At 60.1% G+C, this 23036-nt stretch overlaps 1 protein-coding gene across 21 annotated transcripts in view; it reads right to left on the bottom strand.

Annotated features, from left to right (window-relative positions):
- Positions 1-23036, bottom strand: part of TNS1 (tensin 1) — a 62596-nt gene that overhangs the window by 36072 nt on the left and 3488 nt on the right. For 4 of the 21 annotated variants that reach the window (XM_068195537.1, XM_068195523.1, XM_068195521.1 and 1 more), the window contains exons 1-9: positions 22919-23018; positions 21730-21767; positions 6861-6899; positions 4651-4692; positions 1956-2005; positions 1495-1666; positions 1090-1140; positions 441-563; positions 77-141 (exon numbers count right to left, since the gene is read on the bottom strand). In XM_068195537.1, the coding sequence (XP_068051638.1) occupies positions 77-141; positions 441-563; positions 1090-1140; positions 1495-1666; positions 1956-2005; positions 4651-4692; positions 6861-6899; positions 21730-21767; positions 22919-22994 (656 nt within the window). In that variant the 5' untranslated portion in view covers positions 22995-23018. Of the gene's footprint in view, positions 1-76; positions 142-440; positions 564-1089; positions 1141-1494; positions 1667-1955; positions 2006-4650; positions 4693-6860; positions 6900-8299; positions 8445-9546; positions 9826-14603; positions 15234-21729; positions 21768-22918; positions 23034-23036 lie in introns of those variants that run through there. The other 17 variants (XM_068195536.1, XM_068195522.1, XM_068195527.1 and 14 more) reach the window with 15 other exon arrangements.

Here is a 23036-nt window from a genome sequence, read left to right on the forward strand (position 1 = left end):
CCAGCACCCCAGCACCACTGGCATGGAGGTCACCAGTGAGCCCCATGGCCACTCCAGGATCTCTTGTCTCTCTCACCTGGCTGAGATGTTGCTGTAGTGCATGTAGGCAGCCACTACCACCCCCAACCGGCCACGGTTCCCCTGCAGGCACACAGCAGAAGGGGTGTCACAGGGGCAGAGGGGCCTGTGAGCACCCAGGCACAGACATCCCACAGAGGCACACACTGATCCCTATAAGCATACACCGGCCCACAGATGCCCCAACCCTTATTAGACACACACCAATCTACACATATGTGCTGAGACCTACCCACACCCCAAAGCACAAACCACCGCATTCTCTCCATCTCTCAGCCTCTGAGGCTGCTCAGCCCAATCCCTGCAGCCCCACAGAGCCCCTGTGCCCCCAGCGCTGTGCCCCAGTGACGGGTCCTGCCCACCTTGTTGTGCAGCACCACCACATTGTGTGCCGCTGCGTTCAGCCACGTGTCCATGGCTTTGCAAATGCTGCAGATCTTCTCCAGTGCAGGGGTGTGCATGTCAGGCCATCCAAAATCCAGCACCTGAACAGGGGAACAAACAGACTGGGGTCACAGGCACGCCCATGCGGAGTTCCCTGCCTGCCAGTGGGCAAAGCCCAGGGCACATAGGCACGGTAGGCATTACTGTGTTGCTCTGACATGCAACCTCCCAACCCAAACCCTGCACCCCACTGCCCAGATCCCTGGCCCAGGGAGGCCACTGTGGTCCCAGATCTCAGGCCCCTCATCCCAGGTTACTTGGCTCAGCTTCTGAGGGCTCCCCCATTATCAGAGGGATGAGGACAATGCCTTAGGGAGGTCTCCAGAAGATTCCAAACAGCCAGTTTTGGGCTGAGCAGGGGGAACTGGGAGGGTAATGGGAGTCAAGCTGAAAGACCACAAACACAGTGTGAAGTCTCAGTGTTTTTCTCAGGGTTTTTCCCAGCTAGATAGAATAGAAAAGGTGGCTGTTTTTTCCCATAGACATCTTGTAGCAGGGAACTGGTCCTGCAGACAGGCCTGCCCTGAGGCCCCTGAGACCTCCCTGCTTCTCACAGCTGTGACCCACCTTGGGGTGAAGTTTGTTGACATCACGTCTCCGCTCAGAGAGGTTGAAAAGCTTTAGAGAAGATGAAAAACAGAGTGAGAGGACATCTTCCTTGCTGGCACCTCACCTCTTCCTCACCCCAAAGCCTTCCCAAATCCTGCTATGAGAGGCTTCCCCAGCCACATTACCCTGAGTAACATTTTGCCACATGGCAATACAATGACCAAAAACTCCCAGGAGGTCTGAAAGGGATGGGTAGTCTTCCATGAAGAAAAAAATCTCTCCAGCATAGTGCAAAGACCCTCCCTCAAAAGAGCCCAGACGGAGACCAGGATGCAGTATCCAGCCCCTGCAAGTACCCATCCCCAGCAGCTGAGCACCCCAGTCCCTCCATCAGCCTGACAGGGACCTGGCTGTGCCCCTCACCACATAGTTGTTCCCATGCTTGGACTTGAGCATGTGGGCCACTTCACGGAGGTTGCTGGAGTAACTCTGCTCCTCAGCTGTGCTGGGGTAGGAGACAGCGATGATCCGCTCCGTGATGTACACCAGGTCCAGCTCACAGCTGCTCTCCATGGCTGCAGTCAGGCTCATGCTTCTGGGCAAGGAAGGGGACCACTGTCAAGACACGGCACGGGGAGGGGACACAGGGACCCTTCCCCACCCTGCAAGACAGGCTGGGACACATGGGGACACAGCTGCCTGCAGCCTGTCCCCTGCTCCCAGTCCTCTTGGGGTATCTTGGGGACCCTCGTGGGTCATAACTTCTGTGTCTTCTTCACTGGAGCATCTCCCAGGTATAGCACCTCTGGAGAAGCAGGTCTCAGTGGGAGGGAGCTTCAGGCAGAGCAGAGATAGTCATCAGAAGGGGAAACTGAGGCAAGTACCTGGATGTTTTGCAGCGTGACTGCCCACTCCTGGGGGATTTTGTGGCATCCTAAAGAGCCAGAGAGGAAAAGCAAGTTACTGTCATGACCCAGCCACAGCCAGCACAGGGATCTTGCACACCTGTGTCCAAAGCCCACCAAGCATCCCAATAGCAAAGCAGCTTGACATATCCTACATGCAAAACCCAACTCTCACAACCCCAGTGCTGCTGGGACCAGCTGCCACGGGCACTGTGGGGTTGGTGCCTTGCCAAAGGGTCCTAGAGGACCTTTTGGGAGGATGCTGAGCAGGTGGACACAGTCTAAGGCATGTCACAAGTCCCTCTTGTCTCCGTCAGGCTGGGGGCACACCTGGTGGGACAAAGCTGCTTTGGCCCTGTTTGGAGCAGGGCAGGTTTGCTGCCCAAGCGGCATCAAGGAGCCAGCCAGGCACGACAGTTTGCTTTGGCCCCAGCTCCACCGAGCCAAACGCCTGGAGGAAATGTTTGAGCTCTTGGAGCAGGAAACTTCTATTTATGCATGTTCTCCGACTTCGAAAATTTCATCTGCAGCCGGCTTGCTCTGTGACTTTGTGACCTCGACCGAAAAACAAAGCAGGGTTTCCAAAAAAAGCTGCTGAGGAAAAACACACTTGCACCTCATTAGTTTTAGTATCTCCAGCTAATAAGCAGAAGTCATTTAAAGACTCATCTCATGCAGGCAACACGCCTGGAAGATCAGAAATAAGAGATGCATCCTGCAGCTGATTCCCGGGAAGCCCCATTGGTCCCCAGAGCTGCAAGACAGCTGCTACTCTCCTCAGGGCTGCAGCATCCCACAACCAGCACACCAAAGGGCACATGACGAGGTGGGAGAGCAGTTTCCCTGACATCCTTCACCTGCCACCTTCTGCCCACCCAGCGCACTCCCAGAGCTGCTGCCACGGACAGCCAGCATTACCCTCCACCAGCCTTACATGCCTCTCTCAAGGTCAGATTGCCCTGCAGAGCAGAGCCAGGCTCACCAATTCTGGGGCCTGGGGACAATGTCAACCCTCCCAGCCAAAGCAGTTCCAGAAGGCAGCAGCTTTGCCTCAGTGCCCAGAGGTGCGTGAACAGTGGTGACAATTCCCCTCCAGTTTTTCCTTAGGGTGTCCCAAATTGGCTGCTCACCCCAGAAAACCCCCAGGAATGCTGAGGGCAAATAAGGAGTTAAAAGGCAACAAAAAGAGAGGTAAAACCTTTCCTGGGAGAGCCAAGGTGCATGGAACAAGCCTGAACCTGAATATGGGCTCATCCCTGCATCATCCACCAGTGATCAGGATGGGATCCCCACCATGGCTTGTGCAGTGCCTCAAACATCCATAATGGAGTTCTCTGGGGTCCCACACCCACACCCACCAGCCAGGGGAGCCCCATCAGCTGCAGCAGCTTCCCAAAACAACCTCCTTTCCCAACAGAGAGCTGACATGGGGAAACCAGGAATCATCCCCAGCTCCCACATGGGTAAACTGAGGCACAGGAGGGCAAGCATGATGGGGACACCAGAGCCCCTCTCCCTCCCCATACCTGGATAGCAGTGAGCCCCTTGCTAATCCATTTCCACGCCATGGCAGGTCCACTCCTGGCACCCTCCAGGCCCGGGAGAGCGGGTGCCCACAGCCAGGGCCCTCCAGTGTCCCCTGCCCTGGCGAGAGCCCTTGAGCTCTGCCCTGCTCCCCGGGCTCTGCCATGCTCCCCACCCCCCAGCCGCAGCCGCGCTGCCTCTCTGCCGCCAGCTCCTGCACGAGGAAGAGTCAGCCTGCAATCAGCTGATAGGAGCAAGCACTCCTGTTATTAAACACTCCTGCCCGCTGGGCTGGGAGACCTTGCAAACGTCCCCTATGGAGAGAGACTCCAGCCAAACCAGTATAACCCAGTCCAGCCCAGCACAGGACAGGCTGGTCCCAGTCCTGTTGGGTTGAAGATCCCTCTGCCAACCCCATCAAGAATGTGCCTTCCAGTCCCAAGCTAGCTTGGCAGCACCCAAAACCTGCAGGTCCCTTCTGCTTGGAAAGGGTGGAGAAAGGCACAAGAAAGGCTTCAGAAATATCAAGAAACTTCCCTGAAAGACAGCAAAGCCAGCAAAGGAGGCTTCTAACTGGATTTTTCTGAGGATGCTCTTTCTCAGGGCTGGAAACATGTCCTGGACAACCAAAGAGATTAGGAAAAGACAGCTCTCAGGTGAGGAAGGCTTTCAACCTCTTCCTCATGGGAACCATCATGCCTCCATCCCTTGGGTACCAGTCCCAACACACAGTGAAGCCAGCAAGCTGGCTGCAGGCGGGGGGGAAGCTGTCCACGTTGACTTTGGCAGTGCATTTGTCTACACTGTCTTAGCAATTTCATGTCCACAGATTAAATAACAGATCCCCAGCTCCAAGACAGGAAAGTCAGCTTTGCAGCAAAAGCCTCAGCCCCCAGTATGCTGGGCTCCACCACCACCTCTGCCACCAACCCCAGGCATCTCACTTGGCCTTTGGCATGGCCACCATCACCTTGGCTGGCAGGGAGAGAGGACTTCAGGGTCCCAAGTTTTCCATTGGGAAACTACAGGAGCATTCCAGACTGAGGGATTTTGGCTGCAGGGGGTGCTTGCAGCAATGGCACAGGTACGAGTGACCCCCCAACAAGAGGTCTTGAGGCAGTGATCAGCCTCCATGACTGGTTGCACTTACCAGGACTTCTACCTGCTTGGTGATGCTCTCCCCCAGGGATGGCTGCAGACAGGAGCAAGGAGAGGGTGAGAACAAGGCAAGCAAGAGAGAAGAGGTTGAGAGAGGGACACACACACACACACACACACACAGAGCGAGGCCAGGGTCAAAAGTTCCCCCTGGCTATTTCTGGTGCTTCCTAGGAAATGTACCACGGTTCTGTTCCCTTCCCTGCCTGCCAACCTGTCCTCTCTTCCTAAAGGCTGGGAATCACCCAAAATGCAAGTGCAGAGCTGGGATACTCAGGTACCAAGGATGCTGCCATCCTGCCTCTCAGCCACCACCACTGGCACGGGACCACTGTTGCCAATGGGAAGCATTTGGCTGAACCCTGATCTTGTTCCATGATGGACACCTGGTGCCCCTCACATCTCTAGGATTCCAGATGGATCCTCCATGGTCAGACCCTACAGCTGGGAAGTAAACAACAGGGCAAGCCCAGGGCAGTCCCACACCCAGCCTGGCAACTGGCCACCAGCAGGACCAGCTCCCCAAGATAAGCCTGATCCCACAGGGCCAGTGAAGGACCCCAGTGGGAGCAGAGCCAGGGTCTGAGATGCTCAAAACAGGGGGAAATTTGGTGACATGCCACTGGAGAGAGCTCTGAAAGGAGGCTGGGGACAGGAATTAACTTCCTGGGGTGGGGGAAAGTGCGGGGCAGGGGACCTCAAATATAGGAAGCAGGAGACAGATACCTCTATCTGGGAATGGTGGTTGTGGTGCCTGGGGATGGCACAGAAAAAGCTGGGTGGGTCCCCAGATGGGAGTGTTGGGACCAGGAGGTTGGAAGTCACCCCCAAAACCAGGCTGCTGTACTCTTGGCAGCAGGGCCAGAGCAGGCATTTCCATCCATGAGACAGGGCAAACCCTTTCAATTTCCTCCCAAAGCCACAGTAACGGTCCCAGCTCGAAGCCAACATATTTTTGCTGTTGATAAGTGCCCAAGGAGGTTGGCAGGGGTGGGGGGTGCAGGCAGAGATTAAACCCGGGGCAGATAACTGCCACGGGGCCCCAGGGCAGGCAGCATGTTCCACTCATACCCTATGCCCTCACTCACTTGGGCTCTCACGCTGCTCTCAGAGCTTGCAGGTGGTCATCCCCTACACTCACTTTTCAGGTGAGATCCCTGCCTAGCTATGGGCTGCCCGGCCCAGGGCCCCATGTCGGGCACGGATATTGCGGCACTGCCAGGCTGCCGAGCCTGAGCTGAAACCCTGCCAGGGCCTCCTCTCCCCGGTGCCTGCCCCAGCAAGCCTTGGCACACATCTGGAGCAAAAAGGAAGGGCTGCCGCACTGGCCCCAGGCTATGCCAGTCTCCCTGCTGCCACGTGCCTGCCCTGCCTGCTGCCACAGGCATCACCAGGATGGGGATGGGGCAGGGGAGCTGCTCTGCTGGCGAGATGCTGCCTGGTAGGCACCATTTTGTCATGCTTCCCAAACCTCTTGCTGGGCATGGCACTGCTCCAGGCGACATCCCAGTGCCCTGGTGCCCCCAGAGCCCAGCCATGGCCTGGAGCAGTGTGGCAAAGGACTGTGGCTGTCTGCCCAGTACCCCCACACCTGCCCTCCCCAGGACGGGGTGAACGGAGATGATGCATCCAGCTGTTCTCCTCGTGTCCTGAGAGGACAGGGTGGGAACAGCCTGCGTCGCCCTGGCCCCAGCAGATTATTAAAGGCCCCTAGGACAGACAATAGTACAGGGTGACAATAACAAGAGCTCAAATGCATGGCCTTGGGCGCCCTGAGCCAAAGCCACATCTGGTACAGCCATCTCCGGGTGTGCAAGAAACCGCCCCAGCTCTGGCCAGGGAGGGAAGGCCAGGGGACCCCAGAGCCCTGGATGGTCACGTCCTATCTCCCTGTCCCTCTCAGCAATCCTACAAGCCCCACTTCCTTGAAAGCTCCAGCTCCAGGAATCCCTGGAGTGATGGCTGGGCTGCTCCAACTTTTGCTGCTCAGCTGTGGGATGCCCTTCAGCCAGCAATGGTGGGAGGCACAGCATCAAAATGGGGGTGCCCTTACCCCCTGCTCAGGACCCCTGTGGTTTTGAGGGTGGAAGATTCACGTCCTGAAGCCCTGGGACAGAGAAAGCCCCATACCCAGAGCAGGATGCTCTAGCATCCCCAGAGCCCTGGCTGTCACCCATGGCTCACAGTGGATGTGTCACTTACCAGCTCATAGTTGACAGTGGGGGAGCAGGGGGTCACAGCCTGCAAGGAAGCAGAAGAGAGCCAGGATTAGTCCCTGAACACCCTGTCCAACACAGGGCACAGGAAGAGGCTGGAATGCAGCATTTACCCCCCACCCATGCCACAGGGAATACAGCACCCATCCAAGGACGTGACAGGGGCATCCATAGTGTTGCCACCCCAGGCAGGAGCATAGGCAACATCCCAAAGTCAAGGCTGCTTCCTGGGAGTGGGAGCAGGCTCAGGGCCATGGCAGCTGTGCCATTCATCCTTGGCCAGGGAGCCAGGTCAAGCCCAGCCCCAGCCCCAGCCCGGGTGGGCATGGCGAGCACAGCATGGCACAGCACAGTGCAGGGCGGGCGCCTGATGCCAAGAGCAGCTCCTGGAACAAACCCCAGCCCAGCCTCGTGAGCTCCTGCAGCCGCCAGCTGAACAGCCCGGCTATTGTTACCTTAATTACCAGCGGCAATTACTGACAATTAACCTTGGGTTTTGTGTGCACCCCAGTCGGGGAAGCAGCAGCATGCCAGGGTGGGAGAGGCAGCGCCTCGTTGGTGCTGGGGCAGCGGGCACAGGCACTCCAGCTCTGTGTTGGCCCAGAGATGCCAGCAGTAGTGGGAAGGTGTGATTCAGGGCATTTTGTCCTCTACAAATCCCACCAGGAGCGGTGACCCCCAGTAAGCCATCCCCTGCCCCATCCCAGGATGGAGCCAAGATGGCAAACACCACTCAGGGGCTGGTCCCCTACCATGGCAGCAGGGGACCCACTGCACCCCACTCTGCCTCTCCTGCCCCGGGCCATAAAAAGGATTTGCCCCAAGCAACCCACTTGGAGCACCTATATCCCATCCCATCCTGATCCCCAGAGCACGATGCCCAGCGCCTGCTCCCCTCCCCGGCTGCCAGCCTGTTCCCTTCCCGTCTGTTTTCTTCAGGGGTTCCTCCTCCTCCCGCTCCCTTCCCCTGCTCATTATTATTATGATTTTATTCTAATGCAGAAACGCTTCCATAAAAGGCCCTTTTCCCTGCCCCGCGGCGCTGGCCCCGCGCCAGCCTCCCTGGAATGTTCTCCGGCAGCGAGCCGCTGCTGCGGACCGAGCCGAGGAGGGCTGTGCCGTACCGTGTCCCGCACACTGCCGTGCTCTTCTTTCCCCGGGGATGCTCAACAAGCGCCCCTGACCCCCGCCCAGCCCCAGCCATAGGGCCAGAGATGGGGGGAAATGCGCAGCTCCCCCACAGTGGGACACACTGGTCCCACAGCCAGGTAGGGTCCATGCCCAGTCCTCCTCTGCTGTCCGCATGAGGAAGTTTGCAGGCTACAAATGCACCTCTGTCTGGAAAAGGGGAAAAACTGAGGTGCCTGTGGTTGTATTTCCTTGCCCTTAAGGATTCTCTGATGTGTAATATGGGCTTGTGCTCACCCGGCATCACTCTTCCCATCCACAGGAGACAGCAATTCAGGCGGTATGGCACACTCGCATCCCAGAAAGGCAGTTTTACAAGGACTGCAGGAATGTAAAGCTGTTTCCCTCTCTCAAGTTTGGCTCAAACATGCCCCCAGTTCAAGCAGAAGAAGGAAGACCCTGCCCCAGACAACGGACCCCTCCCTAGGAATGTCCAGCTCCTGCCCTAGAGGTGTACGAGGCCCCTCCTGCCCCACGGGACCAGTGAGAGTATCACTCCATACAGCACTGCAGCGATCCCCAGAACAGCCACCATCTCTGTCCTCAGGGATTCCTGCATCCGTCGGTGCAGGGAGGGGTGCGAAAGGCAGGGGGACCCGCACACCTCTGGTCCAGGCTTTGCTTTGCCGTGGCAGACACAGCGGCCTTTCTTCTCCCCTCACCGGTGTTTGCATTCCTGCCGGCTGGCCCCCGCCGCCGACCCCGCCGCCCAGCAGCCCTGCCCAGGAATGCGAGGAACGAGGCGCAGCAGGGCTGCCGCCCACCCCGCCAGCCCCCCATGGTCCCCCACCCGCCCACCCGGCCCCCCAGGTCGTAGCCCCATCCCTCCCAGCAGCCACATCCCACGAGCTGCTGCCTTGACACCCGCGTTTTGCCAAGCAGAAAAATCACTTTCCCAGCAAATGAGGCTCCATGGCCACGAGTGATAGGAGTCTCTGATGTCTCATAAAGGGTTGGGCACACCCTGCAGCCTTCCGCTGGAAAGCAATGATGGGCTCTCTCGCTCATCACCAGCTGTCACTCTACCTAGAGAAACTCGATACCCTCGACATGTCCAAGCCCAGAAATAAACACCTGGCTGGTAAACCCCTGACAGCCCCTGGCCACACCGCCATAGCACAGAGTAGTTCATGAGATCCCTCTTCCACCTAACCCCTCCAGCTGCAGCCCAGGGACTGACCTCTGCACCACAGATCCCGACAGGACTTCAGCACCATTTCACAAGAACTGAGCGAGGCTGGAGGAATGCAGACATCCACCTCCTATCCAGGGATGAGACACCTCAGAGCCTTCTTCATGCTGCAACCACTGCTCACACCTCCCTACCTCAGCACCTCCTTCCTCTCCCTCCTCCTCCCTCAGTAAAACAACCCTTGCACCCGTGGAAGTGCCCAGGGCCACTGCCAGGTCCTGCTCCAGCAGAGCATCGCCGTGGGTTGTAGCCCCAACCTGCAAGATGCCAGCAGGGCTGGGCAAGAACAAACCTCCATGGAGGGGCCCTGCGATTCAGGAACAGGCTGGATCAGTGCAGTACTGGGCGCACTGGGGTCTCCCCAGCTGGGCTGCTGGAGCCGGGCGAGCACTGGCCCACAGCCCACAGCATGGCCCGTCCGGCCGCCGGTGGGCGATCCAGGCCCATCTCTGACGCATATCCCTTCCTTTGGGTGGCGGTTTTTGTTTTTCCCTTCCCCAGGAGCTCCGATAAACATTCCGGAGCCGGACGATATCCGGGCTGGTGCTGACCCTTACTATGCCAGGAGCAGATGCAGCACTAGCCACCCTAGCCCTCACACAGACCCCTGCACACCAGAGATGCTTCCCATGGCCAGGCACTGAGATGCTGGCAAGCCAGCCCAGCTGGTGTGGTTGGAGCTGGAGACACACTGTCAAAAGGGACACTGACATCCCAGACCCTCCCAAAGCAAGCCAGATTCACGGTCCCACTATTTAGAAAGAATGTGGACCCCAAGAGAGGGCATCAAGGCACCCTACTCCCTCCAGCCCTGTAAGTGATTCCCCTGCCCAAGCCACCCTGTGGTCTGGAAATGCAGTTGTCAAAGAGGAATGTGACTCAGTGGCCACACTGGTGTCCCACAGGACAATGCTTGGGCAGCATAAATGCCTGCTCAGTCCATGTGATCCCACCTCATGGGGTCCCACATTACCCCATGAGGGACCACTTCCTCCAAAGCAAGTTCATCTCAGCTTTGCACCACTTACATCCCAACTGGGCTGTGAATCACTTCCCCAGGCACCCCACAAGTGTCTGCTCACCTCAAGACCCTGCCTCAAGTAAAGGGGATCCCAGGACAGCCACCGGCCACAGCAATTTCCCCAGCCATTCCCAGAGTCTTTCCCCTGCTCACCAGTCCCTCCAGCCCAGCCACAGCCACCAAGCCCTGCCGAGCCCTCTCTTAGCCACAGTGTCGGGCAAAGTGTGAGCTGCCATCAGGCATCTCACAGCAGAAGACACTTTTAGGGGACAGGTTGGCACCACTAAACTGGGGATGCTGGGGAAGGTTTTTCCCTCTCCAGCACCCCTGCTCCCCATTCTAGCTGCAGCATCCTTCTCCCTTGCCAGGCATAAGGGACCGTGGTGTTTGTGTTCTGGTCACCCCTCTGCCCTGCACAGGGGTCAGGTACCCTCTGCCCACACCACGTACTGGCTGCTCCTGCCCTCACATTTTTTGCAGCTCTGGCAAAACTCCTGTTTATGCAACATGTCCCCGGCAGGAGGACGGCATGTTTCCACGCACACCCGCTCCCCCCCCCCACTCCAGCTCCACCCTGCCCAGCACAGCCCCGGTGTGTGAGGCACAGGGCAGCCACAGAGAACCCCAGACCCCTGGCATGGGGGTCCCTGGGAGGAGGCAGCACCCCGTGCACCCCACAGTCCCTCTCTGACCCCACCAGTATCCAGGGGTGCTGCTTTTGGGACTTGTTCTATCGGGTGGGGGTAACTGGCAGATGCGCCGAAGGGCAGGGGAGCGGCTTGGCCAGTGGCTCAGGGTGAGTCACTCTGGGCTGATGCTGGGCCACAGAGGTCCCAACGCTCCCAGGCTTCCTTCCAAGCATCCCCAGCCCACCCTGCAGCTGGGTCAGGGACTGCCACTGTGCCATCCTCGCCATGCCTGGACAGCACCCATGCCAGGGCAGAGGCCATCAAGTCTACCCTGCCCCTGCATTCCCCAGGAGATGCTGGGGGCACCAGGGAGAGTACCACAGGGAAAAGAGCCACTCAGGGATACCCCCCGAACTGGGACAAATGCTATCTCCTGTCTCTCCCCTGGTATGTTGATGAGGAGCCGCCCTGTGGCCCATCCCCGCCAGGAAGGCGGCAGCAGGACCAGGACAGAGGTTACCCGGTACACACAGCCCTGTAAATCGGGGATGAAATGCCACAGGGCACACCAGCCATTCCATCCCACAGAGGCCATGGGGGCCACCACTGGCACCCCATGACACCCTGGGATACACAGCACGCTGGGAGGGTGATGGCCCCCAGCAGCCCATGGCTGGCCTGGCCGGCAGCCCTGGCACAGGGGTATGGGACAGGACAGGAAAAACAATGTACAGAGAAGCTTCAAGGGGTTGCAGTGGAGGCAGCTGCACCAAAATAGCCCTGGTTTCAACCCAAATAAGGGCAGGTCCCGGCTCTGGGGCGGTTTCAGCAGTCAGCCTCAGTGCTGCCAAGGGCAGATGAGGGGAAGGGAGAGAAGGTAGCATCCCTGACCCTGTCTGGGGGGAGAAGGGTGGTTTTGGGGGTCAGGAGGGAGACAGAGATGCCTCCACATGACCAAGACAGAGACTGTCCCTACTTTGCTTGCAGGCACTGGCTCGGCACAGGGCCGGCCACAGGCAGGGATATGCTGTGCTCCAGTGCCTAAAAAGGCAACATCTGGAGGCAGCAGATCTGGATCGAGCCCCACGGGCCAGCACGCGCCTGCCTGGCTCTGGCCCCACAGCCCCAGCCCTGTCCTGCTCTGCCACCAGCACCACAGACATGTGCTGCCACCCCAGTGCGGGGACACCCCTCAGCCCAGGCCCATGGGGACCCCACAACCAGCCTAAGGAAGAGCACGGGATCACTGCCCCGCTCTGCACCAGACTTCCTCAAGAAAAAGTACCAGGATCTCCCCACCCCCCAGAGCCAAACCAGACACCAAGATTGGCCAGGGAGCAGCTTCTGCACCAGGGATAGGCCGGGAGCAGAGGCACACTAGGACTGTCTGGGGCAGACTCTGCTGCAGGGGGTTTCACCAGGACTGGTCCATGAACAGGTTTTCACATTGGATTGGTCAATGCATGGATTCTTGCATGAGATTGGGCAGCAACTGGATTCTCATCTGGGGCTGCTCTGTGCATGGATTCTCACCTGAGATTAGTAAATGCATGGATTCTCACACAGGATTGGCCAGCACATGGATTCTTACACGGGATTAATCTTTCCCCAGACTGTCCCATAGGACTGGTCAAGCCATGGATTCTGACAGGTAATTGGTCAAAGCACCGACTCTCATGCAGGATTGGTCAGAGCAGTGAATCCCACACAGGACTGGCCAGCGCACGGATTCTCACATGGAACTGATCAACAAAGGGATTCTGACATGGAGCACGGGCACTCCTGTGGGAGTGGTCAGCACACCAGCCTGTCAGCAGTCTGTGCCCCACCCTGAGCCCAGTGTGGGATCCTTCCCACAGATCCATTCTGGTGGACCATCAGGCAAACCCCTTTCTGTGCACTCAGACCTCGCTGCACACTTTTGGCAGCCTCCCAGCATCAGGGGCATCTGCCAGTGCCCATGGGTTTGGGACCCACCTCGAGGGGTGTTAAGGTGCTAAGATAAGCCCTGGCTGCCCCAAGGGGTCTTAGCCCCCCAGTACTGAGCCCAGGGGCTCTAATTGGGAGAGTAGGAAAGGCCCAAAGCAGAGGGAGACTGGAGTCAATTTTGTGTCCTCACCCTGCAGGACAGAGCTGAAAGCACTACAGGGGACCTGAAATGCTGAGCAGCACCTCCAAAACCGGTGTCCCCCCAGTCTGTAGTTTTGAGGAGATGAGGGAATAGGAGGGAGAAGTGAAGAAAAAGATAAACTCCCCCTACCCAGAAGCTGTGCTGTGGGGCTGCTTTCTCTCTTGTGTCCCAAAACCCATCAGCAAAGCTCCAGTGCTGATCAGGGTCTGCTGGCACTGTGACCAGATACCCCGGGGACGGGCTGCACAAGGCTAGGAATCAGATAGTGGCAAAGCAAGGAGGGTCGCAGAGGGCATGGGCAAATGGACCCCCCTGCAACTCAGGACCCCAAAGGGCACGGGGGTGAGCACAGCTCCAAGGCCCAGTACCCTGCCCGGGGCCAGCAGGATCACTGGGAAGAGGCTTCGTTAGAGCGGGTGAGAGCTGGAGGCTCGTTTTCTACCGATACATTCTCCCTGTATCAGACTCCAGACAGGACACACGTAGTGTTCCCAGTGCCATCATGCTGTAGGGACAAGAGGTGCCTGCTTGGTTGTCCCACAGAACGCCCAGACTCAAGTGCCATAAGCACCCAGGGGGTGCAGCCGCTGTCACCCCACTGTCCCTGCCAGCTGTCCCCCAGCACACACACTTGGGGTCACCGGTCCCGCACCAGGGCTGACGCCAGCGCAGAGCGGGCTCAGGCGCCCGGGAACGGAGCGCTTCTCTTTTTTTCCTTGTTTTCCCCTTAAACGCAAGCGGGCTGATGCCTCCCTCGCTCGGTCGTTTCCTCTCCCAGCAGCACAGCCCAAAAACATCTGCGCTGGGACCTGCCCTGACGGAGTTAACCCTCTGCGGGCCCGGCGGCGCCGAGGGGCCGGGGATCCCTGCCCGGGGGGGGCGGCGGGGGGGGGCTGGCACCGGCCGGGGCTGCCTCGCCACTCATTAACCCGGAGTTTAACCATTGACGGTCCCGCCGGGGAGGGGGGGTTAACCCGTGGGCTGCCAGGGTGTCCCGGCCGAGGGGCAGCCCCCCACGGTGTCCTCCCCGCGGGGGTGACAGGAGCCCGGCATCGCCCCCTCGGCTGCGGAACGGGAGCGGGGTGCCGGGGGCGGACCCCGCTTTCCCGCGTAGTCCTCGCTCCACGGGGACGTGTCCCTACGCACTTCGTGGAGGCGAGGGGGGGATGCAAACCCCAGTGCCTGTGTCCCCCCCTCCGGAGCACCCTGAGAGTCACCGGCCCCGGCGAGGCGGGAGAGGGGCACGGGGTAAACGGCCCCCGGAGCCGCTCACAGGTCCCTGCCGGCAGCAAGCCGGCCCTCACCCCCTGCCCAAGTCCTCCTCCCTGCGAGCACCGCATCGCCCTCTTCAAGCCCCCCCCCCCCCCCCCCGCACGCTGAGACCCTTTCTGGTGACAGCTGCGGACCCCCCAACACGGGGGGGCAGCACCCCCCTCTCCACGCACCACCCCATCACCGCTCGGATATCACGCGTGGCCCCCGCCCCCTGGAGAGATGACACCCCCACCCCCAGCACCCCCCCTCCCGGGGGGCCTGGGGACCCCTGTGCCCTCACCTCCCGTCCGTACCTGGTTCATGACGCTCCCGAAATCCATCCGGGGTCTCGCCTGCCTACATCCGAGAGGGACGGCACCGCAGCCTCACCTGGCCCGGGGGGCGCGGGGGGCGGCCGGAGGGGCCGCGGGGGGCAGGCGGGAGCCCGGCGTCGCCCGGGCGGGCAGGAGTGAAGGCAGACTGCAGGCAGAGCCCCCCTCCCTCCCCGGGCCAAGCCTGGAGAAGGAAGGAAGGAAGGAGGGAGGGAGGAGGGAGGGGAGGGAAGGAGGGGGAGAGCCGAAGGGTTTCGCTCCCCAGAAGCGGGACCCCGGCGATGGAGGGGCGCGGGGAGGTCCCGCCGGCTCCCCGCTCCCCTCCGCACCCCCGGGGCGGCAGGGGGCTGGGGAGCCCGGGGTGCCGGCCCCGGCCCTGGGGAGGAATGGGGTCCCGGTCGACTTTTTCCACCGCTCCTCTCCCTTCTCTCGCTTCTTCTCCCTCTTTCTTCTCCTCTTCCCTCTCCCCAGCTGCACGGCGCGCTCCAAGTCCGGCCCCGCTCCGCTCCCCTCGCCTCCCCCAAAAACGCCCTTAAAGGCAACCGGGAGCCTGACTCGAGCAGCTGGCCCTGGGGTAGGGGCGCCGGCAGGTGGGCAGCCCCCCCCCCAAAAAAAAAAAAAAAATTACCCCCCCCACACCTCCGCCGCCTCCCCCTTCAAAGCCCCTCGCAGCCGGTGCCGAGGGGCCGCGGGCGGCGGGGTGCAGCGGGGTCGGGGCCTTATCGCCCCGCGTGACGCCACCGGCGTCCCTGTGCCCTTGGCGGGGGGGTGGCAGGGACCGGTGTGTGGGGCCCTGCTTGGGGCCTGCCTGGCACCCCGTGGCACAACTTGGTGCCCCCCTGCCATATGCAGGACCAAGTGCCCAACTAGTGGTCCTTGGGTGTCCCACACCCCCAGCGTTGGAGAGGATGTAAAGATTTATCAGCTTGCCTCTCAACTAAAAATCAAAGCCAAAATGCTGGAAAAGCCCCGTCTGTCCCCGAGTACCTAAAGTCATGCCAGTCCCAGCTTGCCTGTCCCAAACCTGGAGTGTGCCCAGCATCCCCCTGGCCTTCCTCCTGTCTCCCCTCCTCCTCCTTCCTTCTCCTCCTCCTCGGGGGCCTGCATGTCGATGGATGGAGCCCTGGTCTCCCTTGCTGTCCCTGGGGCAACCCAGCCCCAGCCCTGCTGAACAAGCAAGTGCTCAGTGCCAGGAGACCCCACAGCAAAGAGGGGAAGCCCACCAGCAGCAGCCCAGAAAGTGGCGAGCTGGCCAGGGAGGCAGTGAGCCAGGCACCCGGCCCAGTGCTGTTGACATTTTCTCACCCAACGCCTCCCCGTTCCTGTTTGCATTTCCGTCCTGAAGCCATGGGCTCAGCCAAAAGGCTGGAACTGGCTCTGCTGGAGCGGTGCAGGACCCCAACACTCCTCCTACCTCACCACCTCTTCTAAAGTAACCAGGGAGGGGTCTGTGGTAAGGGGTTTTCCCATTGCCCACCTCCAAGTCCCCCTAAGGGACACCACCCCTAGGCGTACACTCCAGTTCAAGGAGATCTTTCTCAGTCCCTCCATGCCTCAGCTTCCACAGCAACCCAACAGTGCCATGGGATGGGAGCACCAAAAGGCACCGTGGACCCTTCCTGCTACCAAGGACAAAGCACCAGAGCCAAACATCTCTGGAGAGCATCTCCTCATCCCCCTCCCAAGCAAACACCAGCCAGCCCTTCTGCCCTCCCCAGCATCCAACAGTCACCACTCTAGGGACAAAACCCCATGGCCAGGATCCATTGACACCCCTAAACAAGTCCCACCATCCCCAGAGCCCACAAAAACCAGGCATCCCAAAAAGATGGGAGTGCTGCAACAGGCATGGAGGGGCAAATAACATCCTGCACCAGCAGTGCACAGCATGGACCCCAGCCCAGCTCCAGCACAGACCCCTGCACAGGCCCCAGAGCTCAAACTCCTCAGGAGGAGGCCACAGGATGGCTCCCAGGCCCTGGGAAACATCAGCAGAGGAAGAGCTGGGGCCAGATGGGAAAGTATCAGCAACTGAATGGGATGGAAATGAGTGGGTGAGCGAAGGGCACTGATAGCACTGCACGTCCCTGTCCTGGTCCCAGGGCAATGACAGGAACTGTCCCCTGGGGACATGACGTGTCCCTTTCACAGGACAGAGAAGTCCTGGCAACATCCTTGAACTACAGCTGGCAAAGTATCTCCCAGAGCCATAGGGTCAAAGTGCCAGTGGGAGCAAGTCCAGCGGTCTGCAGAGTGGCTTCAGTGACTCCCAGCCCTGCCAGACAAACCACCTCTCACATGAAACAGTTCCTCTGTGACCCAAAACAAACACCCTTGACCATCCTTACCCCAGATGTCAGTGGAAGAAAGGAGACCCGGGGACCAGGCACCCAGGTGCGGTTCATCTCCAGAGATTAAAGCACACAGGAGATAAGCCCCAATGCAGGGTCTGTAGAGCCCCTTTTGAACCAGACCTTTCAGCTGTTTTGGGAGCTCTGCCACCTCTTGGAGGGTCCTAGGAGTTCCCAGGGACCCAGCATCCTACCCAGGGCACACATCTGGAGGAGTGGCCATGGGTGGGGGATGCAAATTGGTCTGCCAAGAAAGAAAATCAGTGGGAAATGAGGCAGACCTGGACCATTCTTCCCGCCATAACAGAGCTCTGGGAAGATGGATGCAGCCCTAGGAGCTGCAAGGAGGGAGACTGGTGGTCCCCGCTGCCTCATCTGACACCTCCCAGGCCAGTCCTGGCCAGTGCTCAGCAGTGCAGCGAGCATGAGCAGTCTCAGCATCACCTCTCCCCTGCCCATCCTCTCTGTGCAGCACCCCGAGGGTGCAGAGAAGGGCCCCAAGTCCTCCAAGCAGCCGAGCAGGCCCCCCACTGGAGCTGAGAGGCCGAATATTTGGGCAGTGACGTAAAGAAGGGGAAAAAGGAAAGAGGAAAAAAAAAAAAAAACCTCCAGGACCTGCTGCACAAATAAGACCTGGCACAGCACTGGAACAGGGCTGAGCCCCACAGCCTCCCATCCCTCCACCCCAGCTGGGCCCATGCCAGGGTCAAGGACATATTCCTGCTCTATTCCTTCCCTCCCCCGCCCCCTCTGTTGTGGAGACCAGGGGTGTTGCTAATTACCTGTGTCAAAGCACTGGGGGGATGGCTTTGAACAGGGCCATCAGGACAGGGACATGATGGGCAGCTCCCCTGTGACCAGTAGGTCATCCCCTCGACAGCACGAGGAGGAAGCAGAGTGTCTGGGGCAGAGAGCAGGGACCAGACAGCCACAAGTCCCATAACAAGAGTCTACCACAGCTGGGACATGGATGTCCCCTCCTTGCAGCCCTCGGGGACCTGCAATACACAGCCTGGCCATACCTCCCAACACTATCCGGGCCCCTGGCCATGGCACGGCTGGAGGGTGCCAATCACCAGGAGTCAAGCCTTCCTGGAAGTGTCCAACCACTCCCTGCCTCAGTTTCCCTTCCTAGTTCTGACTTGTTTAACAAGCAGGGTATCCCCAGCACCAGCTGAGGGGTGGCACATCCCCTCACCCCCACCACCACAGCCTGCCATGGGTCCTACAGCCATCCAAGGGCCCATCAACGCCGCACTGGGCACTGGGAGTGATTGCTCTGGCCGGGACATGCCTCGCTGCCCAGCCCTGGCCCTGCTCCAGCGCCTGGTTTAATGATGGACAAACCTGCCCCCCCCGGAGTCCCATCACAGGGGGCACTTGAAAAACAACCCAGGCCTGGCATGAGGCCAGCAGGGGTGGGTGGCAGGGAACTGGGAGCACATGCATGTGACCACCTGCCTGTGTGCGAGCAGGCTCACGCACACAGATGGATGTTCTTGCACACACGTGCATTTCCCTGCAGCTCACGCACTCATGCATGCATCTGTGAGCACACACAGTCACACACACACATGTTCACACACACACATGCCCAGCAACCTGTCATGGCTCCAGTGCACACTTTCAGCTCTCTAGGAAAAGACACTGGGGGAACAACCCCTAGACCCCTTGGCCCCATGCTATGTGATGTGCCTCAGTTTCCCCTCTTGGCACAGCCCAGCACCCCCACTCCCCCAGCACTGCTGGGCCCCTGTGTGGCAGGGGCAAGCAGGGCAGGTTGGAGCCTTGCCAAGCCCAGGGGCTGGCACAGGCGCCATTTCCCAGAACCAAGCACCAGCAATCGCCAGCCGATTCAGCAGCCAACCACCGCAGCGCTCCCTGTCCCCCAGCCAAACCATCCGTCATGGGGCCAGCTCCCACTACGGGAAGCAGCACAGTCCCCCGTCTTTTCTCAGCCTCTCCAACCAGCATCATGGCAAAATCTGGCCACAGTCAGAGCGAAGGCATCCCAGGGGATGAAGACACTCGTAGGATATCCATTGATTTGGGACATGCCTGCATGGCCCCACTGCTCGGAGCGTCCTTGGTCAGAGAGCAGTGTCACCACTGATCCTGGCTGTGCCACTGCCAGCACATGCCACCCACAACACAAGCTCATCCACGCCTGAACGCAGGCACAGAAGTACTGCGCCCCACACCATGTCCCCTGCCTCCTGCTGCCCCCACACAGGGCTTGGTGACTCAGTTTCCCCACTTCACAAAGGAAGATACACCCCCGCAGCTTTGGGCAGGCAGTTTTGGTGCAGGGAAGGAGGGAGGGGTAAGCTGTGTGTGTCACATGCATACCAGTGTCCATCCATCCAACCGCCCCTCTCACAGAGAGGGAGGGAGGTTTGCTAAGCAAGGAAAAAATCCCTGAGCAGAGGCACAGGGCACAAGACGGGCCTTACATGGGCATGGGAACAGTGCTGTGCTTCCCAGCTGATGAGTCTGCAGCTGCCCTGGCCCCTCCACAGCCACCCACGGGCACCAGGCATCCCACCAGCATCACTGCCAGCTCAGGGCAGTGGGTTCCACCACTGTTGCCCCACTTTCTTTCAGGCAGGATGGAAACTTGAGGTATGCAGGTCGCTGCCAGGGCACAGGTCCTGCCCTCCCTGCTACAGCTCTGCCTGCTCACTGCCTTCTCATGGAGGGGGCACTCACTAGCACCCCAAAAGCTGCCAGGTGTCCCCACACACACTCCAGTGCCCCCCTCCCCTTATCTCCATCACACCCACAGTAACCCCTGGCACCCCACACTGATTTCCAGGAGTACAACTCTTTACACCCACCTACACCCCCATCTCTCCCCCCTCCCCTATACCTGGTCCACTTGAGGTTTGTAAGTGGGGGCTTTCCCCCAGCTGGGCCAGGACGCAGCTGGCTGGGAGCTGGCCATGCTAGGGGGCAGAACAAAGAGGTGGAACAAGTCCCAGGGAGGTAAATATGGGGACCAAAGAGCAAACACTTGCAGTAGCATGGTGGGGCAGACTCCAGGGCCAAGAGACACCAGAGCCAGGGGACACCAGGACCTTGGCAGCGTATCCATGGCAGGAAGAGGAAGCACTGCAGGGTGCAGCTGCCAGCACTTTGGAGGTGAGTCCATCTTCCCCCACCAAAGTATCCTGGAGGTGCAGGGGTTAAACATGAGGGACTTCAGGTAAACAAGAGGCCATTTTTGCTCCATGCCAAGCCCCCTCCCCACATGCACCCTCCCCAGAGACCCTACAATAACAAGCCGGCGTGTGAGTCAGCTGGCCATTTGCCCGACCGGAGGAGCCCCTCCCTGGGCGCTGGCCCAAAGGAGCTCTGCGGAAGGCCCCTGGCCCTGGCCCCATGCACGCTCCCCCAGCAGCAAACCCCTCGGCTAGCTGGCCCCACAGAGGGGGCTCCAGCTTCCAGCGAGCGTGGGAAGGGTGATGGAGGCTAATGAAATGCAGCCGGCCACGAGAGCGAGCCACAGGCTGCCCATGCGCACAGCCTATCCAGATGCTGGGAGCCTGGTATGACTCCCCTCTTGGTGTACAACCCCCTGTCAGACATCAGAGAATCCCCACCGGGTTCACACCCAGACACACACACTTCCTGACACTCCCTCCTGCCTGGAAACCACTGGCAGATGCTCCCTGCCACCATTCCACAGGCATCCCCTCACTGCACGCCCCTCCCAGCTCTCCCCACAGCACCCCCGCAAGGACACCTTCTCTGGCCTCAGCCTTCATGGCATCTTTGGCACAGGCTGCCCAGGGTGACACGGGGTCCTGGGGTGGCCCAGAGTCGGCACAAGGTCCTGAGGCTGGCACAGCTCCACTAAGCCTCCCAGCCACCTTCGCCCAGCCCGCTCAAGGCCCAGGGTACCCCACGGCCCCCACTTCCCCCAAGAGCCCAGCCGGGGCCCAGTGCCAGGGCTGCTTCGAGCCCTGCCCTGCATCGCCACCCATACTGTGGCACCCTGCAAAGCCCAGTGTGTGCCTGGCTCCTGGCACAGCACCCCCTTTTCTCTCCCTCCCTGCCCAGCTGGGCACAGGCAATGGGCACGGGAATAGGCATGTCCCAGCCTACGCTGTCTGCCTGGGGCATGCCAGCCTCCTCCCGCCCAGGATGCCAGCCCCAGAGATAGCTGGCAAACACACCTCCCCAGGGATTAAGAACATGAAGCCTCCCCTGACCTGGCAGCACAGTAATGGGCACCATGCCCACCTCCAGATCCTCGGAGAACCTGGGTTGCTGTAGGGTTCCCCTCTGCTGGTGCAGCAGCTGGATAGACAGACACCACTGGGCATCCTCAGTTCCCCTGTCTCCTGCCAGCAAGATCCGCCCCCGGCTGGGCATCGGCAGAGCTGCTCAGCCTGTGTGCACACAGCTGGCAGTGCTTGGCCACGACACATGGCACCCACGTGCAGCAGCACTCACCCTGGCAAAGAGCACCCCACCCCAGGCACGGGGGCACAGATACCTGCTGGTCTGCTCTGAGAAGGGATGCACCCCAAAACCCAGCCTCATACACAGACAAGCACATGCTGTCAGTGACTAGGCACCAGAATGGCACTGTCACCCAATGGTGACACCAGTGCCACCATGACCAGCCCAGAGCTACCAGCCCATTTGGGTGCCCATCCAGTGGGGTCAGCTGGCATGGACCATGGCATCCTCCCTCTGAGTCCCCAGGACCTGCAGGCAGGGTTGGGGACATCTCAGGGCACTGTCCTTACCTTGGCTTGGCACTTGGTGTGGCAGGAGAGCTTGCAGCCTGTGGGAGAGAGAGGGGAGAGAGGGTTACTGGAGGTAGGAAGGGTAGCAGTGCCGGGGGGCACTCTGCAGGCACCCCACATGTAGGGCAGGAAGGGGGGGCACCCGACACTGCAGGGCACAGAGCACCTTGGCACTGGGCACTGGCTGCCAGGACATGCACACGCGTGCAGGGACGCCCACACCTCACATCGGTGCGCGCACATTCTGGCACCAGCACGGCACAGCAGCAGGCACACAAAATGTGGCTCTGGGGCACACATGGTGCCAAGGTGCCAGTGAGTGTGCGTACGTGCAAGCCCCAGTGCCCAGGGTGAACAGTGTGGAGGGACACCATGCACACACAGGTCTCATGGGGCCTCTCACGGACACTGGCACGACTGAGAGCACCACAGGGGTGCTGCCATTACCTGTGCTCCCTCCCTCCTCCCCGTGCACTGCTGTTGCCCATTTTCACCCGTGCCCCACGGAGGGCACGTGCTCATGGACAGTGCAGGCTTTTTTGCCACTGCTGGGGACACACACTTACACAGGGCACTGCTACACTGCCTGAGTAGCCCTGCAAAGACACATGTCCTATTCCCAGGGGACACAAGGGTCTCCACGCAGCACGGCCACAGCCGCACCCCAATCCCTGTTCCCCTTGGGCCTGTTTCCTGCAGCACAGGAAGCCTCATTGTTCCCGTTTCCTCTGTCCACCCCTCGCACGGGGCTCAGCGACACCGCACACGTGCGAGGGCTCGCGGCCCCACCTGTGACCCACTGGGTGCCATGGGCAGCAAGCACGGCTCAGGGGGTGAGCACCCACATGTGTGCACAGACCCCCACCCACGTGCACATACGTGGTGGCCACTGCATACTCGCTGCACATGCATGAAGCTGACACACAGCCACGTACATGTGTGACACCTCAGTGTCTCCATGGGCCACCCTGGCCTCCCAGCCACCTTCCCACCCACAAAGGCACCGCACATACTCTCTCACAGCCACAGGTCTCCCTCTAACACACAGGCACCCATGTGTGCGCAGATTGGCACGGGCACACGTTCCCACATTCAGACCCTTCTGCATGCAGGCATACACACACATCCCCAATGTCCTGACCTCCCTGGCGTGTCCCTGTGCACGTGCGTTCCCACAGCCCCAGCTCACCTCTGCAGGTGCTGCCCTGGCGCGTGATGGCCTGCCGGCAGATCCCACATGCCTTCACCTTCTTGAAGCTCGTCATCTTGAAGGAGTGTGCTGGAGGCGCCTCCAGGTCCTGGGGCTG

Source organism: Anomalospiza imberbis, chromosome 7, assembly GCF_031753505.1.
Source record: "Anomalospiza imberbis isolate Cuckoo-Finch-1a 21T00152 chromosome 7, ASM3175350v1, whole genome shotgun sequence".
Classification (NCBI taxonomy): domain Eukaryota; kingdom Metazoa; phylum Chordata; class Aves; order Passeriformes; family Viduidae; genus Anomalospiza; species Anomalospiza imberbis.